The sequence below is a fragment of the Gopherus flavomarginatus genome, chromosome 9 (assembly GCF_025201925.1).
Source record: "Gopherus flavomarginatus isolate rGopFla2 chromosome 9, rGopFla2.mat.asm, whole genome shotgun sequence".
In the NCBI taxonomy this organism is placed as follows: domain Eukaryota; kingdom Metazoa; phylum Chordata; order Testudines; family Testudinidae; genus Gopherus; species Gopherus flavomarginatus.
The window spans coordinates 6881862-6908899 of NC_066625.1; the positions used below are offsets into that span (position 1 = coordinate 6881862).

General features: G+C 51.5%; 2 protein-coding genes across 2 annotated transcripts in view; one reads left to right on the plus strand and one right to left on the minus strand.

Annotated features, from left to right (window-relative positions):
* The window catches only part of SLC5A10 (solute carrier family 5 member 10), an 85776-nt gene that overhangs the window by 10859 nt on the left and 47879 nt on the right, over positions 1 to 27038 (minus strand). Inside the window, exons 8-11 of the mRNA XM_050967279.1 lie at positions 18695 to 18710; positions 15571 to 15597; positions 7611 to 7718; positions 5293 to 5443 (exon numbers count right to left, since the gene is read on the minus strand). Coding sequence (XP_050823236.1) covers positions 5293 to 5443; positions 7611 to 7718; positions 15571 to 15597; positions 18695 to 18710 — 302 coding nt within the window. The remainder of the gene's footprint in view (positions 1 to 5292; positions 5444 to 7610; positions 7719 to 15570; positions 15598 to 18694; positions 18711 to 27038) is intronic.
* The window catches only part of FAM83G (family with sequence similarity 83 member G), a 29567-nt gene continuing 18660 nt past the window's right edge, over positions 16132 to 27038 (plus strand). Inside the window, exon 1 of the mRNA XM_050967264.1 lies at positions 16132 to 16620. Within this exon, the coding sequence (XP_050823221.1) occupies positions 16132 to 16620 (489 nt within the window). The remainder of the gene's footprint in view (positions 16621 to 27038) is intronic.

The window sequence follows — 27038 nt, forward strand, 5'->3', positions numbered from 1 at the left end:
GGGCTAAGGGGCTGGATAACTGCATTGTAGCTCACCTCACAATGGTCCTAGTGCTTGTGCGCCCGTCCAAGCCTGAACATCCACACTGCACTTAAACTGCCCCTTAGCCCGGGTCTCATGGGCCAGGTGCAGATTTTAACTGTGGTGTAGACAGACCCTAAGGGGGTTAGGTCTCACTAGTGTCAAAGCAGTGTTCTCCTGTAACAGCTCTGAGCAAACCCGCCTCGAGTAATTCCACTCCATCCTGAGTGCCGTGAAACATGCCAGTGCCTCATCCATGCAGCAACCCTCTATTCTTCTCCCATTTCCTCTCCCCAGCTCCCGCACACTTGACTTTCTGACTCTTTGAGGCATGCTCCGGCCTGAATTCCCCCATCGGGGTTTGTCTGTGCCCATTGAATCACCTTGTGTTTAGTCATCTGCTCGTTACTGCTGATAAAGCTCTGAAAGCCCCCCGCCCCCGAGGTGTGTCATTCTTAATCATCGTGATTGGTGGCATTGAGCAATGGTCCGGGGAAGACCGCACCCCAGCTCGGGGAGCCTCTGTATCCGAAAGGAATGGGAGAACTAGAGGGAATTCAGAGAGGCATAAGAAGGATGACAAGGGGGAAGGAGGGCCGGGGGGACTGGCTTACAAGGCAAGACCAAGAGAGCGAAATCTATAGACCCTGGCTAAGTGATGGCTAAGAGAGACAGAGTAACAGGCTACGAGCAGTGGAGAGATGTAAATGGCCAAGAATGAGAGACATGAGTGTGATCCAGGGGGGTGGAGGTAGGGGGAATGGAGTGACATTAAGAAAAGGAAGTTATAGCCTGAATCTTCGGAAGCATTCCCTGGAAGCGATACGGTGGATTGTATAGTCTATGCACAAAGCACAGTCAATCTCTCTGTCTGCCCATCCGCCTAGCTATTGTTAATGATTACTTGTATTATCATAGCACCCGGGAACACTAGCTATGCACCAGGACCCTGTTGTGCCAGGTGCTGGACAAACACTGAACAGACAGTTCCTGTGCCAAACAGCTTACAATCGAGCTATGTTACATCGTGCCCATCACCGTGGTATTGGAATGGCTGGTATCTCCAGGGAACCTGGGGAAGCTCCATCTCTTAGGCCAAAGACCCCAAACCTAGGAAACCCACCATGCTACACGAACAATGGATTGAGCCCAATAATATGTGTAAATGTATATAAGAGGCGTGCATTCTTGTCACGTTACTAGTGACAGGTCCCGGATATTCCTCCACTGCAAGTGACAATCATAAAATAAACAATTACGCTTTCATCCCAAGATCCTGAAGTATTTTACAAAAGCAAAAACAAACAATGAAGCCTCACAGTGGCCCTGGTAAGTATTAGGGAGGAAAGAGAGGTTAAGCCACTTGTTCCCATCAACAGAAGAACCAAGAATAAGACCCTGACTTCCTTTCTCCTCATCTAACCACAGCTGCAGATTCATAATTTTTTTACAGCACTTAACCACCCTCTGATGAAAGGTGTTATGTGACTGCAACATAATATCACTATTACTACACTGAGTTATGCAGCACAGATTCCCTAGGATAAGCCATGCCGAGTTGGCAGTATTATTGGCCCAGAATTAATCAAAACATTGTGAAAGATCTAAGCAAATAAGTTGAATCATCTAGCAGGCGGAGGCCTCATCCTCGGGCTTCCTTTTGTTGCATGGTTTTTAATGACAGCGCCTTAATTGCAGGAACATTAGCTACTTCATTTTCTAGGCTCTTTCTCTTTCTGCTCACGCACCACCAGCAAATTGATTGTCACAAGTACAAAAATAGACGAAAGGAAAACAATTAGGAGAGGTATGCTCCTGTTTCATCAGATCTTGTCTCAGTGGGATGGACCAGCCAGGGGAATTGTCCCCGCATATTTACAGGTGAAAGCATGTGATCATTTGCAAAAGCTGGGCCGTGGTATAAAGGGGCTCCACCAGACAGCAGTCCAAATTTAGCTTTGGTTAAAAAAAAAAAACACTGATGGAAAGCCCAGGATGAAAAAAACAATGTTGCCATCCATGTGTTTTCTTTTTAAAATTCATACAGAAACTTGCTTGCTCTTGAAAAATAAATACACCTCTCTCTGTATTGTTTGCAACCCCTGAATTGCAGCACTGTGTTAGCCCAAGAAAACCACAAAGTGAAACTGTTTATAAACAGAGGTGAAACTGACTAGCCCAGTTTTAGTGCCAGAGCTGAGAGAAGTGCAAGTAGTAAACAAACAGCTCCAAAGTCACAATACCCCAACAAAAAAACTTCAAAAACAGACTCCAGAAAGAAACTGCATAACTGGAATTAATTTGCAAACTTGACACCATTAAATTAGGCTTGAATAAAGACTGGGAGTGGATGGGTTATTACACAAAGTAAAACCTATTTCCCCATGTTAATTTTTTCCCTATTGCTACTCACACCTTCTTGTCAACAGCTGCAAATGGGCCATCCTGATAACCACTACAAAAGTTTTTATTCTGCTGACAATAGCCCACCTTAACTGATTGTTCTCCTTATAGTTGGTATGGCAACATTTTTTCAGGCCCTCTGTGTATATATATACCTTCCTACTGTATTTTCCACTGCATGCATCTGATGAGGTGGGTTTTAGCCCACGAAAGCTTATGGTCAAATAAAATTGATAGTCTCTAAGGTGCCACAAGTACTCCTGTTCTTTTTGGTGATACAGATTAACACGGCTCAGAAAATACACTGGTATTTTTAAATTATTTTGCTCTGATTAATCATAGGGCGTTAGTGGGAACACAGGAGAAGACACATGCCTGTAGTTTTTTTCCAGATATATGCCGTGGTACCTACACTCACAACATTTGGTGTTTTTTCTTTAAGCCCCACCTCCTGGATTCAGGTGACTACATGAGACTCTCTGCTCGCACCTAAAACAAACTAAGTTCCTAGCCCTCCAGGTTGAAGAGAAAATCTTGAAAACATGCCCCCTGACAGCTCCAAAACCAGAATGCAAATCAAGACCTTCACGTTTATTATTTTTGAAATCTCATGATTTTTAAATGCATGGGGGTTTGGCAACACTGTGTATGCAAGTAACTCCCACGGTCTGGAGAGCTGCATTCAGCGCATGACCAGAGGGAGGAGGGGAAAGCTGACTTTAAGGCCAGGTCTACACTAAAAAGTCAGGTCAACCCAGCTACGTGGCTCAGGGGCCTGAAAAATCCACATTGGTGAAATCGACCTAACCCCCGGCGTAGATGGCGCGAGAGTTCTTCCATTGATCTAACTAATGTCTCTCGGAAGGTGGATTACCTAGAGCGGTGGGAGAACCCCTCCTGACCCTGTAGGGAGAGCGGATCCTGAATTCTGGTGGATGCTGTAACTCACACTGGCTGTCCATAGCCCCTCTCTGGAGGTGATTCGGACACCCAATCTGCAATCTGTGCTGGGACATGGCCTAGGGGGCCTCTAGGCAGCTCCATGCCCCTCAACGATTCCAGTGCCAGGGGGATCCTCATGGGGCCAGTGAAACTGGCATTGGGGTCGCTTTGTGCTGCCAAGCAGATGGTTTGGGGCCCAGGCTCAGGCTCTGGCTCTCTGGGGGAAATCCGGAGGGACTCTGCCGAGGCCAACAGAGCAAAGCGGGTGCGAGTGAGATCGCAATCAGGGCTATAGTTACTCCCTTTGCTACGGAGTCTCGGGGGCAGGTTCATCCATCCTAGGGACAGAGGGATACAGCGTGCACCAACCCTACCCGGGGAGCCATCGCAGGGACCCACATCGCAGTGGGTCCTCAGTGCCTTGACTCACAGAGCTCCCAGGTGCCAGAGACAGTGGGGACTCTCACAAGGAAAGGCGCAAGGTGCTGCCTGGTTCAGCCCAGGACCCAACGGAGCAGCAGGATGTGCCCCAGCCTCCTCAACGGAGGCTGTCTGTAACAAGCCCTGGCAGCCTTACTCCCACGGGTGCCAGGCGAGCTAAGCTCAGGGCCAGGGGGGCTGTGGCATGCGATCAGATGAGTTGCCCCAGATGGAGCCAGGCTCTATCTCCAGCCAGCGACATGTTCAACAACTGCCGTGGGAAGTCACCTGCCCTGTTGTGCCGCCAGCCCTCTGCCTGGCATCGCTCGCCCTGCCATCAAGTGTCTCCGTCGACGATAATGGCAAGGAGGTTGACTTGGCCCCAGCACCCCCAGCCACAGGAAATGGGGATGGGTTTACGAGGAGTTGTCTAGCACTTGATTGGCACAGATTGCCCAGTAAAATGGGCCAGCGTAATGGATTAGCAATTACCATGTGTATTTAGGAAGCACCTTTCAACCTGGGGCAATCAAAGCACTATGTAACCAGTAATTAATTGTGCTCACAATGCATTTGTGAGCGTGGCTTCAGTGTCATTACACTCATTTTACAGGCAGGTAAACTGAGGCACAGGTGCCACTGGGGGATGAGTCAGGAATGGGAATGTGCGGGGGGAAACAAGAGAGACCACCTGACCAGCTTGGCTGTAGGAACCATCCAAAGCTGAGTCATTTGCTCCATTAGCAACCCGAACATCCTTGGCACACCAGAGCACTTCGCATTTCATAGCACCTTTCACGTGTGCAAGGAGAGAGCTGGGGAGACAGCACTATTCCCTCAGCCTTCATGGGAGGGCTTCCACGTCGGGGTGAGGGGAAAGCAGAGGATTTCATCTCCAGAGCCATCGATCCATCACCAGCACAAACATTCACAACAAAGCATAGACGAATTTAAGAACGAACCCTTCGGAAGTGATGACCTAGATTCCTTTATTATGATTGTCACCTGCATTCTGCCTGGCTGCCAGTTCTCAGAGAGCCCTCCTCATCACACAAAGGAAATAGGTTCCTCCTAAATGAATTCCCTGTCCTAAGCACAGCACGATAGAAAAGGGGCACACACTGGCTGGTCAAAAATCAGAGCTCAATACTATTCTTGCTTATACTGGTTTTACACTAGTATAATTCCATTGATTTAAGTGAAGTCACTCCTGATTCACACACTGGTATACCCTCTATTGGCTGAAGTGGAGTCACTCCTGATTCACACCAGTTCAAATGAGATCAGAATCAGGCCCAAGCCTTTTCAGCTATTTTTAAAGCACCACTTCTCTTGCACCACTTTTATAAATGAAATCATAAATAATAAAATACAAATCTCTCCTTCATAACCACAGGGTTTTGCAGCCCTGCTGTGAGCAGTTACTTAATAGGCTGTACATTAATCTTCACCATGAAAAGGAAAATGTCTGTCTGGCTCTGTTACCCCCCCACACCCTGCCCCTACCTTCCCACCAGAAGCAGCTCCCGCTCCTCGGCATTCCTCCGGATCTTCCTCCAGATGTCCATGGTGAAGAGGGTGCTGCTGCTGTTGAATACTGAGGTCAGGGAGGACATCAGGGCAGCCATCATCACTGCAATCATTAACCCTCGCAGCCCTGGAGGAGAAAGAGAAGGACCATGGACTTCAGGTTTCATCTCAAAGAAGCCACTCTCTTTCCATTGACTTGTCTGGGCCTGGGATTCGGCTGTGTGAGTTTAGACTGTGAGCTCTTCACGCGGACAGCACTTTGGGCAATGGGGCTCTGATCCCTGGGCGCTCTGAGTGCTCTGAGGGCAGCACTACTGAGCTATAAAAATGACAGACACACAGCACCACTGAAATGCAGCCAGCTCTGGGGAGGGAGGCAGCAGCCCAGTTAGCACACTGCACAGCAGCGAATTGCCAATCCCTAGCACTTCTGGAAAGTACCATGGGAGCGTTAATTTCCACAAAGAGCAGACAAGAGCTCACTTTTTAAGATCTCAGCTGGCCTCATGGCATGGCACTCATTCATCGGAGGATTAGCTAGTGATTAGAGCAGGTTACTCTGAGCCAGGACACTGCCATTAACCAGCTGTGCCTCAGGTTCCCTGCCCCTAACATAAGAGGTGAGATCGCTCCCACCTCTGTAAAGGGCTTTGAGGTCCTCATGTGAGAGGCATTAAATAAAGATTAATGACCTGGATGATGGGATGGATTGCACCCTCAGCAAGTTCACGGATGACACTAAGATGAGGGGAGAGATAGATATGCTGGAGGGTAGGGATAGGGTACAGAGTGACCTAGACAAATTGGAGGCTTGGGTCAAAAGAAATCTGATGAGGTTCAAAAAGGACAAGTGCAGAGTCCTGCACTTAGGATGAAGAATCCCATGCACTGCTACAGGCTGGGGACTGACTGGCTAAGTAGCAGTTCTGCAGAAAAGGACCTGGGGATTACAGCGGACGAGAAGCTGGATATGAGTCCGCAGCGTGCCCTTGTTGCCAAGAAGGCTAACGGCATATTGGGCTGCATTAGTAAGATAATTACCAGCAGATCAAGAGAAGTGATTATTCCCCTCTATTCATTTGGAATATTGTGTCCAGTTTTGGGACCCTCACTACAGAAAGGACATGGGCAAATTGGGAGAGAGTCCAGCGAAGGGCAATGAAAATGAGTAGGGGGGCTGGGGCACATGACTTATGAGGAGAGGCTGAGGGAACTGGGCTTATTTAGTCTGCAGAAGAGAAGAATGAGGGGGGATTTGATAGCTGCCTTCAACTACTTGAAAGGGGGTTCCAAAGAGGATGGAGCTAGGGTGTTTTCCATGGTGGCAGATGACAGAACAAGGAGCAATGGTCTCAAGTTGCAGTGGGGGAGGTCTAGGTTGGATATTAGGAAACACTATTTCACTAGGAGGGTGGTGAAGCACTGGAATGGGTTACCTAGGGAGGTGGTGGAATCTCCTTCCTTAGAGGTTTTTAAGGTCAGGCTTGACAAAGCCCTGCCTGGGATGATTTAGTTGGGGATTGGTCCTGCTTTGAGCAGGGGGTGGGACTAGATACCTCCCGAGGCTCCTTCCAACCCTGATCTTCTATGATTCTATGACAACGGATTCTTATATACTGGCTGGACACCTCTTCCTGCCAATGCATCCATAGTGCTGGATGTCACCCCCAAGGAGTGACAGGCTAACCTGCCCTCTTGGGGACTGGGACCTGAAGGGCCAGGTATTATAAACCAGCTACTTGGCCCACCTCCTTCCCCACAGTGAGAATCAGTGCAACACGGGTGGAATGTCGTTGGAGGGAGAGAAGAGACAAGGCCAGGGAGGAGCAAGGGGGATAAAGGAAGGGCTCTGGACGCAAACACAGGCTGTTGTTCCAGCTGCATGAGATTCCCCTGATTCCTGGCCTGGCTCGCCCAAGCGCGGAAGGGACTCACTATGGGAGGAAGCCCATTCCCCCACCACACGTTGTCCTCCTGGGTTTGACTGAGCGCTTATTTCTGGTTTTGCAGCAATGGAAACAAAGAGGCAACTGTTATCAATGCCTAGGAAGGACACTGCTGTAATCCTGCCAGGGGCTGGAATGGCCACTGATTCCCTGTTGTCATGCTTTCCGCTTCCTCATTTGGAACCCTCCGGTGGAAGCCCCAAGGCAGCCAAGTGGTTTTGCTGTTGGCAGAGAGCTCCCTTGGGCATGCCTGGAAAAGGGAAGCTGCCCCCCAGCTCCTCCGACACACACCCACCCACAAGACAGTCAGCATGGCCTGGTACTGCCAGCAGCACGGCCCAGACTTACCACTGGGCATCAGTTCGACCACCAGCTTGGGGTAAGCGATGTTGGAGCAGCCCACCTCGGACCCACACACTCGGATGCACTCGTCGGGATCAACGCAGCTGACGGCGTCTGCAACGACACAGAAAGAAGCAGCTCGACCCCACCGAGAGCACCTGGCTGTGGAGCTGTTCCAGGCGAAAGGAGTTGCAGTATGACCAGAAAAAACCCTTCCTCCAGAAGGGCTCGCACCGCACGGGAGCTCCAGCAGCGGGCCTGAGAGCAGAACTGGGTCCTGATTGCCTGCAGAGCAGCTTCCGAGCAAGCTTCCCCCGCCGACGGGCATCAGCCCTGCCCAGAGGAATGCCTGCGAAGGCAGGGAGAGTGAAGTGTCATTCCCCAGAATTTGTTTCACCTTGGGCTACCAATCAGCGTTTTGGTAATGGGGACTCTTGTCTTTGGGAACTGGACCAAGCCCCACTCCCGCCATTGGATAGCAACGTTTGGTCGCTGCTGACCTGGGCTGGATTTGAACCAGAAGCTTAGTGGTGAAAGACAGGCAGGATGACCTGGTGGTTCGGGGCATTAGCCTAGGATCTAGAAGACCTGGAGGACACTTCCCTGCTCTGCCACAGACTTGTGACCATGGGCAAGTTGTTTTGCCTCGCTGGGCCTCAGTTTCCCCCTCTGTACAATGGAGATAACAGCACTGCCCTGCCTCAGAGGGGTATTATGAGGATAATTACAGGAAAGACTGCGGGGTGCTCAGTTACTATGGCAGTGGGAGGGCAGGGAGCAGATAAGTGTCATCGATAGAGGCAATGGCCTATTAACAGTTTTCTGAGCTGTCCTGGTCCCCTCCAGAACTCTCCTGACCCACTTTAGCACCATTCCATCCATTCGTTACGATCCGGACTGGCAGAGTGCGGCGGGATTGCCAATGTCATGGTGTTTCAGGACAGAAGGGACCATCAGATCAGCTAGTCCAACCTCCTGCACATCACGGGCCCCCAGGATCCACCCACCAAAATTAGACCAAAGGATTACAGCCCCCCATGTCCTGACTCAAAACCGTCACAGCTGGGACATCAACCTGGCACTGTGATCGTCACTGGAACCGAATCAGCACCCAGCAGCTCCCATTGGGACTCTGAGGGCAGAGACCCGAAAGGCCCAGCACCTCCCATTGGGACTCTGAGGGCAAACACCCGAAAGGCCCAGCACCCAGCAGCTCCCATCAGGACTCTGAGGGCAGATACCCGAACGGCCCAGCACCCAGCACCAGTGAGCCAATTACTTAGGGATTTACGTGGGTCCCGAGTCTTTGTTTATTGTTGCTGCAGTCACAGAGCCGAACCGAGGGAAAGGAACAAAGGGCATAAATATCAGCGCAGCCATCTACTGCTTCACGCCTCTTAATCCTTTCAATAAAGGTAGGGGGTTGCCCACATGCATTTCCACCACCCCTTTATGATCCTCAGCCTCTCCCTGAGCTAGAGTCACTCCCAGAAACATCAGAGATGGTTGGACTGGGCCTTTGGATTCAAGCCTCTCCAGCAAACCAGAGTGGCGGGGCAGAGACAGGTCTCCATCCTTCCAGCCCATGACTGATTTTCGTGCAGACTGTTTAAAGGACTTTTGCAAAGAGGCCATTTCCTCCTCCCCACAACACCCAGACTGGCCCAAAATATTCAGGCAGGGGTAACACAGGCAGCCCTAGCAGGACTGACCTAGCAGCAGCATAGATGCCAATTAGAAATAAGAGGAACAGAATAGGCCCGACACATCCTGGAGTCCAGTGGGAAAACCTGAGCTAAGTAAGCCCTCCTGTTTGCAGGTGAGCAGACTCAGAGCCAGACTCTGCAGCTCACAAGCCGTCTGTAGTCAGCAAACCCAGGCTAGGCAGGATGGCATAGTGGTTAGAGCTGGGGTGGGTCTGGGCATTAGGAAACCTGGTGTTCTAGTCCTGACTCTGCTGTGTGCTCATGAGCAAGTTGCTGTATTGCTCGTTTCCTCATCTGTGAAAAACTGCTTTAATTACTGGTTGCAAAGGGCTTTGAGCTCCTTGGATGGCCGACGACGACACTCTAGAAGGCCGAAGTGCTACATTAGTATTAGTCCAGCTCTAGTAATGAAGCAGCAGCAACAATAATGCTCTGCTCGCCCACAGCTCCTCTCACCACAGTGACTTGCAAACAGGAGTTAACGAAGCCTCGCCATAGCCCAGGATTTTTCAGATGGGAACTCTAAGGTGCAGGGAGGCAAAGTGACATGCCCGTGGTCAGGCAGCACGTCAGTGGCGGAGGTAAGAACAGATCCCAGGCCCCTCGTGTACTGATGCTTCGCTTTGCAGTTTCCAGTTTTGTTTCAGATGAAAAGCTAATGAATAACCAAATGGACCTGTCCTCTAATTAGCATCACCCAAGGCTGGTCCCATTTGTCTGCTCTGTCTGAGTTTGCTGAAAGAGCCGTGTGGCTCTCAAACCTGGGGCCTGGACTCCTGGAGCCAGGGAAGCTCCCAGGGAAAAGCAGCCCTGGCTGTCTCTCTTGGCTGTAATCAGCGCAGGGTGAGCTGAAGTGGATGCGGTAAGCAGGAGGAAGGATTTAAGGACCTGATCCTGAGGAGTCAGTGCTAGAACTTCCATTGACTTCAATTGGGCAGGATCAAGGAGACTATTCAGGCAGTGGGATGCGTTATGTCCTCAGCGCTAGACCGGGGCCCCGCGTGAGCGACCCCATACCGAGCTAAAGGGGCATTGTCTTCTTCCCTCAGACTAGCTACGGGCTGCCCCTGGATTTGGGTCAGGGGCATCGATCCCTAGGAGGCAAAAATAAATCCTACTACTCCTGATTCCTGAGGACCTAACTCCTGAGCTGCAGCTGAGCAGCACAGACTGACAACTTCCCTTCCCAAACCCAGCAGGGGCAGAGCCCAGCTGAGCCAGCAATGGGTGAAGGCGGCAGCCCAGCGGAAATGGGCGGAGGGTGCCTGATCACAGCACTCATCTGGGCCACACCAGCCATGCGGGCGGCCGCCCTGGCTCTCGGCACGGATTTAACTCGTCCCTACCAAGTAGGTGGCTAATAAAATAATCATCAGAAGTAATTGGTGGTTGTAGGAAACACCCCCACGCAAAGGCGTTCAGAGCCCTGACAAACACTTGAACTCAGGACGGTTCCAAACAGGCCACCGCCCAGACCACGGGGCCATTAGAAAGTGGGCAGGTTGGGTCCCACACAGGGGCAGGCGGTGACTGAACCCAAACAGAGGGCCAGGAAGTGGCGTAGCTCCACTGACTTCCAACCCAGATCCTTCACTGCAGACACAAAAGCCTGGACGGGCTCCATTCTCGCCCACGGAAACCTAAGGGAAGGGGCCCAGATGGGCAAATCGGTGTTTTGGTACCCAGTGAACAGGTTAGCCCAGTGGTCCCCAACGTGGTGCCTATGGGCGCCATGGCGCCCGCCGGGGCATTTATGTGCACCCACCTAGTGCTCAGTAGGGGAAAGAAGCTGCGGTCCTGCGGTTGCCGGGGACAGAGGACTCCAGGGCTGTGGGCGCTGGTGGTCTTTGTCCCCGGTAGGCGCTGGGCTACAGCTTCTTTCCGGCTTCAACAAGAGAAGCCGCGGCCCCACGCCTGCCGGGCACAGAGAACTCCAGGGCTGCCAGGCACAGAGAACTCCAGGGCTGCCGGGCACAGAGACCTCCAGGGCTGCAGAGAAGCTGCAGCCCCACGCCTGCCGGGCACAGAGAACTCCAGGCCTGCTGGGCACAGAGACCTCCAGGGCTGCAGAGAAGCTGCAGCCCCACGCCTGCCGGGCACAGAGAACTCCAGGCCTGCTGGGCACAGAGACCTCCAGGGCTGCAGAGAAGCTGCAGCCCCACGCCTGCCGGGCACAGAGAACTCCAGGGCTGCCGGGCACAGAGAACTCCAGGGCTGCAGAGAAGCTGCAGCCCCACGCCTGCCGGGCACAGAGAACTCCAGGGCTGCCGGGCACAGAGAACTCCAGGGCTGCCGGGCACAGAGACCTCCAGGGCTGCAGAGAAGCTGCAGCCCCACGCCTGCCGGGCACAGAGAACTCCAGGCCTGCCGGGCACAGAGAACTCCAGGGCTGCCGGGCACAGAGAACTCCAGGGCTGCAGGCGCCGGTGTTCTCTGTCCCCAGCAGGTGCGGGGCCCGCCTAGTGCCCAGCAGGGGAGAGATGCCAAGGCCCCCCGCCTGCTGAGGACAGAGTACTCCGGGGTTGCAGGCTGCGCAGCTTCTCTCAGGCTTCTCCCTGCATTGCCCAGAACTGCCGCCAAATAAACCAGACAAAAAAACAAACAAAAAATCCCATGTTCCGCCTCTGCAAAATGGACCGAATGCTGCCCCGTAGCACGTGCTGACACAGGCACATGCTTATTGCACTGCTGCCTGCCCTGTGCATGACATTCTTCCTGCTCTGATACTGCTGATTTCTTGTGCTTTGCAATTTATTATTTTTTTAACATTTTGCTCCGAAGTGAGTGGTTCAAATAAGAGACAATGTACGTATTATTTCAACCCAGAATGGGAAGAATATTAAATATGATGGTTTTCGTATTATTTAATGTACAAATACAAAATAAGCCTTGAAAAGTTGTTGGCGCCCGCCACACTCTTCTGAAAACATGAATGTGCTACTGGCCACAAAAAGGTTGGGGACCACTGGGTTAGCCCCTCAAGTGGTGATCTGAACCCCCAGATGTAGAACTGGGCTCCTGAGTCCAGATGTCTGTCCAACTTTCAAACAATCCCCTTTGGGCTGGCTCCATGTTGCTCTCCCCACCTGGGCAGGGCACCCTCTAAACATCCACAAAGCCATCTCCTTATCCTCTTTCACACCCCTCCGTTGCCATGAAACCTCTCAGAAACTTGCTAGGTTGCTGGTGTGCTTAGACCCCTCTCATTGATTCTGCCTGTGTCCACCTGCCGTCTCTTGTCTTAGACTGCAAGGGCTTTGGGGCGGCCTATCATGTTGTGTGTCTGCAGAGCACAGCCCTGCCCCGTGGCTGGGGCGTCTATTCACTACGGAAATATAAATCATTAAGAATAACACCCCAGATGCATCCTGGGTTAACGAACTCCACAGAGTACAGTACATTCAAGCTTTAAGCTAAGGGCCAGACGCTCAGAGATGTCAACGGAGCTGCCTTACACAAGCTGAGGATCAGACCACTAGACCATGCACGTCTTCTCCTATTGATGCTTCCTTCAAATAGATCCTTCCCCAAGACCATGTGACCCCATTGTAAGTTTTATGTCCTGGTGGATCCCTCTTCCCCTTAGCAGTTGGTCCAGTAAAAGGCATTATATCATCTACTTTGTGACCTTTCTCACATGCATTAATGTCAGTGTTTTAAACTACACACACACACACACACACACACACACACACACACACACACCCTTCTAAAAAGTATTTGTCCCCATAATGGATTTTCAGTGCAGCCAAAAAGCCAGAGGGCTCCCTACAGACCTTATTCACGTGGGTGAAGCTCCAATGCACTCAATCGGAGTTGTACACCCAATTACAACAGCTTCGGCGACACCAGCCTAGGCCAAGAAACACAGGGCCCTGATTCAGTAAGAGATTTAAGCATGTGCCTTTAAACCACACGTGCAAGCCCACTAACATCCTTTGTGCTGCACAGACCCATAAAAAAGAGACCGTCCTGGCCTCAAAGAGCTCAAGGTGCCCTGCTGAGTCGGGGTTGCAAGGGAAACAGGGGCATCCCATAATGACGACACCAGCTACAGTATTGTCTTAAGGTGGTTTTGTAACAGCCAGATATTATTTATTTGGGCTAAGGTAGCACCGAGAGGCCCCGCCCGAGCTCAGAGGCTCGCTGTGCTCGGCGCTGTACAGAGAAAGCCCCTGCACCAAAGAGCTTACAGCCTAATGACCGAATACAAACAAAGAGTGGCTGAAAGGAAGTAATTCCCGCCCTGTTTTACAAATAGCGAACGAGATCCTGGATTTCCAATCTTCTGAACGAGGGGCAAGAAAGTCTTATTGACCTGACTGGGGAGCACTTTAAGTTGGTGAGTTATTTCAAAGGGCTCAGGCTTTCAGATGTGACACCAGAACTCCTCAAACCATCACCACCACCATCCGGTAACAGCAGTTGGTTTCTTCATTGCCAGCCTAGAACAGATCAGAATGTGCACGTGTGCTCTGCTTTCCCAGGAGCTGTGGGTTTATGAGAAATACCCCTTGCCCCAGCCATGGGCAATTGCCACTCTTCGTACCCTTGCAAAGCATCGGTCCCTGGTCACACACTATACGGGTGCCACACGTGGACAGGTCCCGCAGCATGATGCAAAGTGAGCCTCACTTCTGACACTAGAATCTTTGCAGCCCTGGATTCATTGGTAGAGCGGGTGCTTTATCCTGGAACAATGAGCAAAATGATTGACACCACTGTGAATTGTCAGCTGGAATCACATCAGCGTAAGTGGCCATGGAAGAACCCCGGATTTACACTGGTGAGAGAACTGGCCCGTTTCTTGAAACCCCTCGGGGCATGGTTCTCAGCCAGGGGCACATGTACCCTGGGGTATGCAGAGGTCTTCCAGGGAGCACATCAACTCATCTATTTGCCTCGTTTTACAACAGGCTACATAGTGAACCAGTAGAAACTACAATTTCATACAGACAAAATGAGAAATGCCGTGATTTTAGTACTAGTGGGCTGTGACCCTTCTGTATATTTATATCTGATTTTGGAAGCAAGTCGTTTTTAAGTGAGGGGAAACTTGGGATACACAAGACAAATCCGACTCCCAAAAGGGGGACAGTTATCTGGAAAGGTTGAGAACCGCTGCCTGGGAGTTGGCAGAGTTTAGAGTGACCAGTTCAAAGGGACTGGTGTGTTGGACGCTTTTGGTTTGCCCCGGTCTATTAAAAGAGCCTGGGTATTTGTCTTTCTTTCTCCCAATTGTTCATTTAATTTACTCTGCTGCAGCAAGTTCTAGGAAGCACATGAACTTCTTGTCCCCCACCCCCTTAGAGGCTGGTTCACCTAAAAAGATAAAAGTCTACTATAGCTACTAGCTATGAGAGGTACTCTGCTAGCTCAGCTGGCAAAGACTCATCCTGTTAGCACTGTTGGCCCTGGGTTCCAATGCTGCTGCCAGGATTGGCAGTACTTGGTACAGCAAGGGTTAACAATTAGAGCCAGTCAGAAAATGGAGTGAGGCTGGGATCTGCAGAAAACTTTGATTTTTCATATTTTTAAATGAAAACCAAAAACTTTTTGACAACCACTGAAAACACTTTGGGTTTGGGGGCTTTGCTTTGTTTTCATGGCCTCAACCCATCCTGTCCTCAACCCCCCAATTTTCCACTCAAATAATCATTTCAAAGGACAATGCTTAGCATACTCAGCCAGTCAGGCTAGGCAGCAGCAGTGCTCCAGGAGCTGGTGGTAGTTCTAGGACCACAGATGGGCACTATACCAATACCCCCACAGAGCTTGCAGTCCACAAACTGCGAAAGCCCCAGACAGCCCCTCTCTGCCTTGGGGAAGCAAGATCCAGGAAGCAGTGCTGGGAGCTGTGCTGTGCAGTGCTGATGAATCAGCTTCCTGTCCTCCTCCCGCCCAGGACTGACTTTGCAGGCATGTATGCACTGCTGAAGGAGTTAATGACCTAGGCAGATATTGGGAATGTTTGAAGGCAGCAGCATGTGATTGCAGGTGGGGCAGGGCGGAGCTATGAATCACTTTGATTTTTTTTTTCCCTTTTCTTTTCTCTTCTTGCTGTTACCTGTCCATCTCCACACTGCTTACCGGCAAAAGCCCTGCAAGAATCCAGCTTCCAGCCCCAGGAACCCTGGAGAAACTGATCAGGCAGCAACAGGCAGGATTTTGATGCAGGGAAACACAACAGCTGATCCCATTCAGAGAACTTCAGATCAAGAGAGAGAGAAATAAAGAGAGGAAGGATCGGACTGAGACACCCCCACGGCTGCTGCCTATCTGATTTCCTGGATTTTTTTAAAATTGTTATTTTCCTTTGTATTTTATTTTGTTCTGTTCTATATTATCATCGTGGGAAAGGGCAGGCAGCGAGAGGGAAGTGGATCTGGTGGTAGAAGATTCAAAGGGATTGTGCCACTTTCAAAGTACCCGTGCCTGCAAGCCAGTCGCTGCTCACCTGGCTTACAGCACCGGAGACCTGGGAGTCAGAGGAAGAATCAGTTTTTCTCTGGTTTTGTCTCGCACAGAGGTCGCCTGGGCTGGCCAGAGCCGATGAGTAAATGAGAAACCAAGTCAGTGTCTCCTGAGCGGAAATAGCCAAAGAGGCAGGAGATTTGAGGCACAGCGTGGGAGCACTTTGTGGAGAAGCCAAGTCAGCCGGAGGAGGGAGGGGGGGACCCACTGCTGTGTTTAACGCAAGAAGGAGAAAAAAAGCGAAGTTATTTAAAACCCGGGAAATAATTGACTCCTTATTTATTGTCAGAGTCTAGGGTTCACTGGTGTCGCCGGCTCCCTTCAGTGTCTGACTGTTTGCAGGGGCTATGGCTCTCTCCCAGGTGCAGTGTCTGGATGACAGTCATGTCAACTGGAGATCCAGCGAGTCCAAGCCGGAGTTCTTCTATAGCGAGGAGCAGAGACTGGCTTTGGAAGCCCTGGTCTCAGAGGGGCCAGAGGCCTTCTACGAGGTCCTCAAGAAAGAGAACATCCGGGACTTCCTCTCCGAGCTGGAGCTTAAAAAGATCATGGAGTCGCTGGAAACGTACGACCCGGGTTCGGAGTATATCCCACGCCACGGAGGCGGGGACAGCGACGGTGACTGCACCAGCCAAGGGGGCGAGGGAGAGTTGGCACCCTCCTTGGAGTACTGGCCCCAGAGATCCGACCGCTCCATCCCGCAGCTGGACCTGGGCTGGCCTGAGACCGTCGCCTACCGGGGGGTCACCAGGGCCATGGTGTACATGCAGCCGCCCATCGACGGGCAAGCGCACATCAAGGAGGTGGTCAGGAAAATGATTGTCCAGGCTCAGAAGGTGAGATGTGCGCCGATCGTTAGGGCAGGAGTTTACTCAGGTATCCAGAGCAGGCCAGACCCCAAAGTCCTCCTCAGCCACGCAGTGCCCTGCAAGGGAGGTCTGGCTGAGCGATGACTGCAGGGGCCAGCCCGGTGTATCATCTGTTCTTCCCCATTAAGCTTCACACCCACTTATGGCTCAGATTCTGCCGCAGGAGAGGGAAAGAGCTGGAAGCCTGATCCAGCTTCCCCTGGAAAAAATGGGAATCTTTCCTTTGACCTCCCTGGGCCTTGGCAACCCAGAGGTTGAGGAACTAAGAAAATGCAAACTAGTTGAGCTGCTATCGCTCTCCTAGCCTAAGGTATCAGCCTTCTCCTGATAATTATCTCCAGGGCCCCAGGGAACTGCACGCGGCTCTGCAAAATACAAGGGATCAAATTCTGCCCTGGTGCGAACAGGTGAAGACTGTTGGCATTGTACCAGCTTACATAAGGGCTGAATCTGGCCCAAGGTCTTCCTGTTAGTCCTAGTCAATTGCATCATGGTAAACAGATGACGCAAAATTGGTTAGTGGCTTGCACAGTCCAGGAACGTTTGATCAAAAACAGTATCTGCCCCCTTTCTGCAGCAGACCTTTGGTAAGACCCACCCCAAGGAAAAGGTCCAACAGCTGATTACATCCAGCCTTTGCAAAAATGAGAACGAGCTGCTTTGCTGCGTCTTAGCATTTAATAACGCTCTGATCAGGACCTTGAGATAGACTTAGCCACAATATATTGGTGGAAGGTAGTGAATGGCAAATGGAGAAGTTGTGATCCAGAGATGGAGGACTGGTCTGGGAAGTATCTTCACCCAGAGGGAGGGTGATCGGGATGGGGGAGATAGTGGAAGCAGGTAGAACAGGTATGTTTAAGGAAATGAGAGCTGTGTACTGAGGGCCTCCTGTGACCAGAGTGTGGAAGGCCCCTCCGAATTAACGCTGGGATTGAGCAGGAATGGGGATCCAGGTGCAGCTGGTTGAGGCTCGGTGGGGTGGAGATCTGAGTGGCTCATCGGGGTGGTTCAGGTGAAGAAGGAGTGGGGCTCATAGGGGGGGTTTTGAGTGGGAGGAGGGTGAGGCTCGGCAGGAGGGTCTCACTATGAGGGGGGTCTGGATGCCTGGGGGTTGGGCAGATGGGGGAGCAGCTCCCAGTACAGGGATCCCTCCCCCACAGCTGAGGAGCGATGGGTGAAGGAATTGGGTGGGGGGAGGTTTGCAGAGCTTCCTGCAGCCGGGGTAGAAGTCTTGGGGTGGGTCTGACCTGGCCCCAGATGCCGTGCAGGGGAAGAGGAAGTCCCACCCTCCCCAGCCCACCCTAGCCTAGACTAGCAGCTGAGCCTAGCACAGGGTAGAAGCCACCAGCCGTGTCTTCCCCAGTCCCACCCCACAATGATTTACCTCTCTGCCGGCTACCCTGGGCATCCAAACATACTGCTGGGGAGTGTTGCATGATCACTCTTGTGGTTTCTCTTTGCTTCCACATAAGAAAGTCATTTTTCTGCAGGAAAGCAAAGAAATCTGCAGGGGACATAAATTCTGCAGGTGCGCAGTGGCACATAATTCCTGCAGGAGTAATCTGAGGTGTATACACAGAGCCTTCTCTGCAGGCTGCCCCATGTGTGCCACAGGGACACTGGGGATCAGCAGCCACAGAGGTCACATCCCTGCATCCTGATGTGACCTTGTCCTGTGCATTTGCCAGCTCCTCAGCTTGCTGTTCAGTCAGAAGAGCAAGTCAGGGAGCTTCTTTGATGCCTTAGATCCCAATGGGAATAACAGCCAATCTTCATCCAATTACAAAGCGCATCAAGTGTCTCTTCCAGGCCCTTGTCGCCAGAGGGCTGTGTATTTGGAGAGGGTGGGTCTCCAGCGGGCCCTGTAGCAGGCAGAAAGCATGATCTGAGAACACGTTTGAACCAGTTCTGAACGCGGGCTGCCAGGTGCGGCCGGGGCCACGCTCTCTCAGACGTGCCGTGATCAGTCCATGCCGCCAGCCAAACAGCGTCTGAAACCAGTTTAGAGGGGAGCCATCTTTAAACCAGTCTGCAAAGCTCTCATTCAGGATGTGCTTTCGGTAGCGGAGCAGCTTTGCGATTGAGTTGGCCTCAGCCTGGCCTGGGGTGGGGGGTGGAGGGGGCTTAATTCCCCTCTCATCCCCCTTGGCTGTCGTCGCAGCCGAGCTGGGGTCACCTAGGTAAGGAAGGGCTGGTTGAGGGAACACAAAAACGAGGGGAGAATGTTTGCCATCCCCCCGGCATGCTCGGTTCTAGAGGCACAAGCTGGGGCTTCGGGAGACTGATCCAAGAGACTTTTTTGTCCTGCACCCTTGGTACAAAGCCCTCCATGCCCCCAGCGGTGTTTGGAGCCAGGGCAGCATTCTGTTCACATGATGCAGGGCTAGGCCAAGGCCTCCAACTTGTACTGATCCCCAGGGCTGCCTCGTGCACAGCCACATCCCAGCTTGCGGAGCGTGGTCCAGCTTTCTGCAGGGCATTAGGGCCAGGCAGATGGGTTGACGCCTCAGCCAAGGGGTGCGATCGCCCAAGGAGGCGCCAAGCATGAAGCCAGGGAGGGCTTTGAGCCAGCATTCCTCCCTGATGGAACATGGACTGCGGTCGCCCACCTGCGCCCTGACTCTGTGACGCAGCCTGAGCCCAGCCGGGGGGTGCGCTGCACCTGTTCGATCGCTGCGTGGCAGACCCAGCAGGAGGAGATGGAATACGGGATGAACGGACACAGGCAACCATCAGTGAGAACATCCTGTCTTGGGGCCTGGCCTATAGTCCCTGACACTGGTTCATACGCTCCCTGCTGGCTCTGCATTCTCGTCGCTTCCAACTCCTTCCCTGGGCCTCTGACTCAGAGTGCGGCTGGGCCTCTGTCCTCCCCTAACCCAGACTCCTTCTTGTGGCTGCTGGAGGTGGCCTGCCTGGTTGGGACGCCGACGCCGCATTTCGTTGACATCACGATCGCTGGCCACTGCTGTCCAGCTGCCTCCCTGTCGCCATCCCTGTGTGTGTGTCGGGATGGACCAAGTGCCTGTGGGGGCCTGACCGTGTCCACCGCTGCCCCATCCGCACACTGAGCTCCCAGAGTGGGGAAAGAAAGTGGCCGCATTGGAGCCTGGCAGCATGGGAATCCCTGCTCCAGACAGAGGAGTGATGCATGCCTGGCGGGGAGGGGGATCCTTTTGCAACACCACACCAATTCAGTGCCTTTCACATTGACTTAGCTGGGGAGCAACATTTGTTCAGAGGGGGCTGGGGAGTAGGAGAGACAGGAAGTGTGATCCAGTTGCTAAGGTAGAGCATGAGGGCTCAGGAGATTTGGGTTCTGTTCCCAGCAGTGCCACAGATCCCCGGTGTGACCTTGGGCAAGTCACTTCCCCATTGTGCCTCAGTTTCCCCAGCTAATGAGGATAGTCTCCCATGCAGGGGACGTTGTGAGGCTCTGTTCATTACCCTCTGAGATGTGCTTTGAGATCCTAGGACAGAAGGTGCTCTAAAAGGAATGGGGATTTTTAGGAGTCTACGAGTAGCCGGATTTCTCTGGTCATTCTATTGTTTATGCCACTCAAGAGAGTATGAGCCAGATCCTGACCTAGTCTAAAGGGGTGTAGCAGCTCCATCAGCTGTGGAGCAGGTTTTTACTTCCCATTTCTGCAAAGTTAGCCAGGTGTGACCTTCTCTCTGCCATCCTCACAGTTGCTGCTTTCTAGCATCAGAGGTTTTCTTTTCACTGTCCAGGCGCTGCCTTTATATCATCTGGGTCATCCCAGGATGAAATGGAAAAAGTGCTACAAGGCATTTTACCTACATCATCTGGAATTTCCTATTACATCCAACGTGACTGTCTCCTGCCGACAGCTTGTTGCTTCATGTTCTGGAAGGGCATTGGCCTGCATCTGGCTCTTAAGCAGCTGGGAAGCACAGCTGCCTTTCTTTCCCTGGCTTAGGGTAGCGATCCTTCCTGCAGACTCAGCACCGAACCCTGAGCCAAGCAGCAATTTGGAGACTGAGCACATTTAGCCCATTCAGAACTAAAAAAAAAACAGAAAAATCCCAACACCAAAGCAAAATGCCGGGGCTGCTAATTGTGTACAGAAGAGCCAAGTTCCTCTGACGTCCTTACTGGGGCAGGTTGGGCACACACGCCAGCACAGCCATCAGCTTAGTTTGCATACACCATGTGACGCCAGGAGGACATACACACCTTCCACTCGGTTTTTCTTACTTAGCAAAATCTCCTTTGGCAGAGAGGGAAGCAAACTCCAGCTATTTTGACTACAGCTTCACAGAGCTTGTTCAGGGCTAAGTGCGTCTGTCTGGGCTGATTCAGTCTGAGGCCAGGGATGCGTTCCCTCTGGGTGCTAAGAGCAGGCAGGGCAGTGTTGTCCAGTGCAGAGGCTATCAACCTTTCCAGCCAACTGGACCCCGTTCAGGAGCCTGACTTGTCTTGCGTACCCCCAAAGTTTCACCTCACTTCAAAACTACTTGCTTATAAAATTGGACATAAAAATACAAACAGCAAAGAGTCCTGTGGCACCTTATAGATTAACAGACGTTTTGGAGCAGGAACTTTCGTGGGTGAAGACCCACTTCGTTGGATGCAAACGTGTCCCAGCCCACTGTTACTGAAGAATTGCTGACTTTCCCATTTTTACCATATCACTGTAATATCAAACAACTGGAATATAAATATGGTGCTTATAGCTCAGTGTATGGTCTATAGAGCATTACAAACAGTATAAACTCTATTGTAGTTTGTACTGACTTTGCTAGTGCTTTTTATGTAGCCTCGTGTAAAACTAGGCAAATATCCGGATGAGTTGATGTATCCCCTGGAAGACCTCTGTGTACCCCCAGGGGTACGCGTACCCTGGTAGATAACTGCTGTCCTAGTGGTTATGAGAAGAGAAGGGAATCAGAACTAAATCCTACAGACACAAGATTAAGCCCTCATGTAGGTGTCTGCAGGATCAGGGCCTACACAGCTAAACATTTTGCTGAGTTTAGGGACTAAACATAGTTTTGTGACATAGCTGGAATGGTCAAAAGGAGAAAAAGATGGGGAGGCAGGAAGCCTGAGCTCTGTTCCTGTCTCTGGGTGGGAGTATCCCTAGTGATTAAAGCAAAGGAAAGAACACAGAACCCCTGATTCTATTCCCAGCTCTTCCAGTGACTTGGTGAATGACCTCGCTGTGCCTCAGTGCTCCCTATCTGTACAATGGGGATAATATAGACATGAGACAAAGAGGCACTATTCAGATTAGTTTTAGGGCAGGATTCAGGTTCAAGAACATGCCAGGATTAAAGCAGACCTGAGTTTTGACATGGCACCGAAATCTCACAGACTATTTTCATGAGATTCTGACCCCAACCAGCTGAAAACCTCACTGGCTCAAGAGCGCTCCCATCTCAAATGGGGGAATTCTCAAGTGATCAGTTGTTTTCACAAGACTTTGGCTCCAGCAGAGCTGAAATCAGAACATATTGAAAATAATGGCCTGGAACAAAACCGTAGGAAGTGTTTTTTGAATCTGCCCTCAGAGTTTGCATTAGAGATTCCAGGTTTGGTTCATATCTGGTATAATCAACCTTCTCTACCTGCCAAGGAAGTTGTAAGGTTCAGTTAATTACTGTTTGCAGAACATTTCATGAGACACCGATGAAAGGTACCAGAGAAGGGACAGCGATTATTAATATTAGTCATCCCACTTACATCTTTCCCAACACATTATTGTTCTAATTGTGTGCTTACTCTGAGCTGATAATATATGGTCATTAAATAAACAGGCAGCAGGCCCAAATGTTGGTCTTTGATGATGCAGAAAGTAGGTTAATAAGAATTCCAATTTCCCCTATAAAAAAATGATCCCACAGTGCACATGTTGATCAAAGCACCCTGAAATGATTCTGACCTCCCTTGTACTTCCTGGATGGGCACGGGATTTGTACGTGACACAGCAACGTCCATTAGACGGACTGTGAGCTGGAAACCTATATAAACACCCCATAGTTTCTCAATACCTGATCCAGCCAAAAATGCTGCACAGCTGCATGTTCTAAATACCTCACCAACTAGTTGGGACTGAGGGAAGACAGATCCAGCTGGAATCTGCTATGGGGCAGAGACCGTCTGGGCTTGGATCTAGGGCTCTCCTTCTCCGCTAGGGAGTGTTTTTACCTAGTTGAAAGCATTTCAGTGGGGGGAATTGTCTTGATGACACACCAGTGAAGAGAGGGAAAAGTCACTGTGTGCAAAGGGTCCGATTCCCCACTGCTTTGGATCCAGTATAGTGCTTTTAGATTGTCAAATGGTCCAAAGTCAGGAAGGCAACAGTGGGCCAGTCCCTTTGCAGGGGATTAAATGATTATCCGAGTTACAAGGGGAGGGATGACGTTTTTTCCCCCCAGAGCTGGGGAAGCAGCCTGTGCTGGGGGCGAGCACTCCCACTCCTCAGGCAGGGCTGTAATCAGCACAGAGGGCCAGCCTCCTGTGTCCTCTAGCACACAGGGCTTCATTCTTTGCAGATTAAGCCCTGCAGCTGAATTTTTGCCTTTTTCGTACTGATTTCAACAGGTTCCCACGGGTGGAGCTGTGAGCAGGGTTTGACCCCGTGCTTTTGAACTCCCACAGGAATGGGGGATGGGGACGATTTGTTATTAGGCCGCCTCACCCACCCCCCACCGACACCCAATTGCAATCATGGTTCTTGTATAATCTGTCTTGCAGCAGCGTCCGGAGACTCAAAGTGAGCGTGAGCCCCACCCTGTGCTAGGTTATGTTGTGCAAACTCGCAGCAAGAGACAATCGCTGCCTGAAGAGCTTACAAGCTAAATGGGCAAGAATGCACAAGGGGAAACTGAGGCACAGGGCAGGGCCATGCCTGGCCCAAGGTTCAATAGCAAGTCCGTGGCAGAAATAGAACTTGTCCAGTCAAGACTGGGTGTCCTTTCTGGATGATGTGCTTTAGCCAAACACACGTTACTGGGTGCAATACAGGGGTACCTGGGTGACATTTCATGACCTGTGAGAGAGAAGTCAGCCCAGATGATCTACTGGTCCCTCCTGGCCTTGAACACTATGGAGCCAGGTCTCCCGAGTCCTGCTTTGTGGCCCTAGCAGCTGGACCTCAGTTGTTCCCTACGGCACATTGTCTAGGGCTTTGCTCAGCCGGGTGTTCTAGATCACTCAGGAGTCCCATGGGAGGCTATCCCACAAGCCAATCGATTTCACCGGCCAGATGGTTCCCTACTATTTGTGGCAGGGCAGAGTCAGCAAACCTGGACAACACAAACTGGCCAGAACATACTGAAGAGTTTGGGGGGTTTGCAGCTCTGTGTCTCGACTTTGCCTCTGCAGAGAGAGAGAAACGCCTCCTTTCAGATTCCTGCCTTCAGAAACAAGCAGCCGATGCAAAGAGGAGATAGGACAGAGCTTCCATTTGGGCTGGAAATAGCATCTACCTTGCGACACCCTGACCCCAGGACACATGCTGCCTGGTGGCACCCATCACAACTCCACTGCCCATGGCCAGCAGTCACTAGAAGGGACCTGCATCATGTAGGGCTTGTTTCTTGTTGATTTTATTTTTAAAGGCGATTCCCACCCTATAGATTCTGTATGTGATTATTCCTTGGCACTCACTTCATTCTTTTCATTTTCAAAGCCCTTTGCAGCTAACGCTCGGAGGCTGCTAACTTCTTAGCATCCCTGTTTTCCACGGTCTCAGGTTCCACATGGAGGAAGTGAAACAGAGAGGCTAAGGCCCATATCCTCAAAGGTCTTCAGGCATCTCATTCCCAGGGGTTAGGTTCCTAAAGAGACTATGTGGAAATTAGTGTCAGAGCTGGGCTTAAGACACAGGCAGTTCTGGCTCCACATCATGCTGGAGTAACACAGGACTGGGAATTTTCCCAACTCTGGCATCATTTACAGTATACATTTCGATTAACTGGGATGGAGCCACTCCTGATTCGCACCACTATAAGTGAAAGGAGAACCAGGGCCTCTCCGTTCTAATTGTGGCTCTGACATCGAGGCACCTCAAAACCTTCAGAGAGCCGTTCGCAGCCTGATATTCAGAAGTCCACATACCTCACTGAAGTCAACGGGAGCTAGGAGGGCTCCGTATCCTTGCAAATCAGGCAGTCAACCCTTCTGCCTCGGTTTCCCCATCTGTAAAATGGGAGTAATCACACTGCCCTGCCCACCACATGGGACGTGGGTGGGTTCATCCACTGGTTCTCATAAAGGGCTTTGAACCTTGCTAAGGGCCGGGTAAATGAGAAGTGAGAACATTTGTAAATGATTCTTTTTGATGACTGCAGTAAAAGACCCAGCGTTACATTTCCCTTCTCACAGCAACTCCCGGTCGCCAACAGGGCAATGAGGGGCGGGGGTGCACCCTAACGTCTCCTGGAAGTGAGTGAAACACCCAGATTCCATTCCTCCTGGGAGCTCTGCTCCAACTCTCCTTGCTCCTGAAGGCAAAGTTCCCCAGGAGGAATGTGAAAGCAGGTGTTTAAAATCTGTGTGATGTCCCTGCTCCGGAGGCAAAGTGCAGCCATGGAGCTGCAGCCGAGCTCTGCGCCTCTGAGTAAACAGCAAGCAAACAGACAAATCAGAAGGCCCAAGTCACTGTTTCTGGTGCCAGGTTTGCTCGGTCTGCCTTTGCAATGTTCTCGCATTCATGCCTTTCATCACCGTAGGGCACTCATGCCCCCGGGGAACACCCCGAGCAAAGCCACTGTGCCCCCGCCACCCTGGAGCTGCTGCAGTGCTAACAGCCATGAGCACACGAGCCCCGGGCTGGAGATTCACGGTTCTGTGGAGCAAGGGGCAGGAGGCAGATTTTCAGGGTGACTTTTCAAACCTGCTCGGGACTAGCCTCTTTCTGCTCTCACTGGACGAAGGCCAATGCTGAGCTCCTTTGAAAATCTCTCCCTCCAATGTCTCCTTGAGTTACATTTAAAATGCTCCTGCACCCAGCAGCCCTACAATGAATCCGAATGACTTGGCAGGGGCAGGAGGTGCAAGCCCACATAGCAGCAGAGGATGGGAAAGGACCAGTGCCTTGCTATCACAGGCAACCCCAGCATAGCATCCCATTCATAAAACAGAACAAACTCCACCTGGGAGTGCAGTCTAGACAACATAACCAGGGTGTGGAAATCAGGTCATGCTGTACAATCCAGTCACTTCAGCTTTCTGTGCCTTGGTTTCCTAATCTATACAATGATGATGATCAAACTTCCCCGCCTGCCGGAGGTGCTGTGATGCTAATTTAATTAAATTAATTATGCTGCTTTGAGAGCCTTGGATGAAAGGTGCAATATAAGTGCCAAGCATAATTCTGATTCTCCTCCACCTGTATGAGGAGAACATTCCAGGGATTCTCTTAGTCTCAACATGTGTGTCTGGGTTTGGTGCACAGACAACGTACTCCCATCACAGCTAACTCTCACTGTCCAGCTCAAACGAATGATCTCCCATCAGAGCCTCACACTTCATTCAGAGTGGGGGGAACCATGTTACGCCCGGCAACCCTGTTCTTACTCCTACAAGCAGTTACCAAACCCAGAGCCTCCTACAAATAACCGAGGAGACAGAAAAGTAAAGTGTTGCAAGTGATGAACCAGATCAGGAGCCAACCGATTCACACCTCAGCACCTCTGTGCTGCATCCCTACCCACAGCAACCGCAGGAGAATTCCCAAGCGTGCCGGGCAAGGCAGTGAATGGATTCCCAGTTTTAGCTGGCACCTCAGTGCAGCTTTCGCAGCTGAGTTGAATGGAGGTGGAGCATCAGCTGTTTGACATGTGATTGACATGTGTGCCGCCTACAATGGCTCTGGGAAAAAATAGCCTCTCTCCATGCAGCATGCAAAGCCTCATGGGAGATTCAGGCTCCAAAACTTCTGAGCCTCAAAATCAGGGGCGGCTCTAGGTATTTTGCCGCCCCAAGCACGGTAGGTAGGCTGCCTTCGGCGGCTTGCCTGTGGGAGGTCCCCGGTCCCGTGGATTTGGCAGCACGCCTGCGGGAGGTCCGCCAAAGTCGCGGGACCAGCGGACCCTCCTCAGGCATGCCGCCAAAGGCAACCTGCCTACTGCCCCCGCGGCTTGCTGCCTCAGGCACACACTTGGCGTGCTGGTGCCTGGAGCCACCCCTGCTCAAAATAAATGCTGGGGTATTCAGCAGACAAGGGACAACACACCAGCTAGTAATGTTTAGGGGTGAGAGGAAACTTTCCCCAAGCACCTACTACAGGGTTCTGTGCACCACCTGGGCCTGGCCCTCTCAGAGGCTGGGCTCTGGACCAGTGGACATGGGTCTGATCCAGGCTCCTATCCCCGCCTGACTTTTCTGCATTGCCGGGTGGTTGAACAGACCC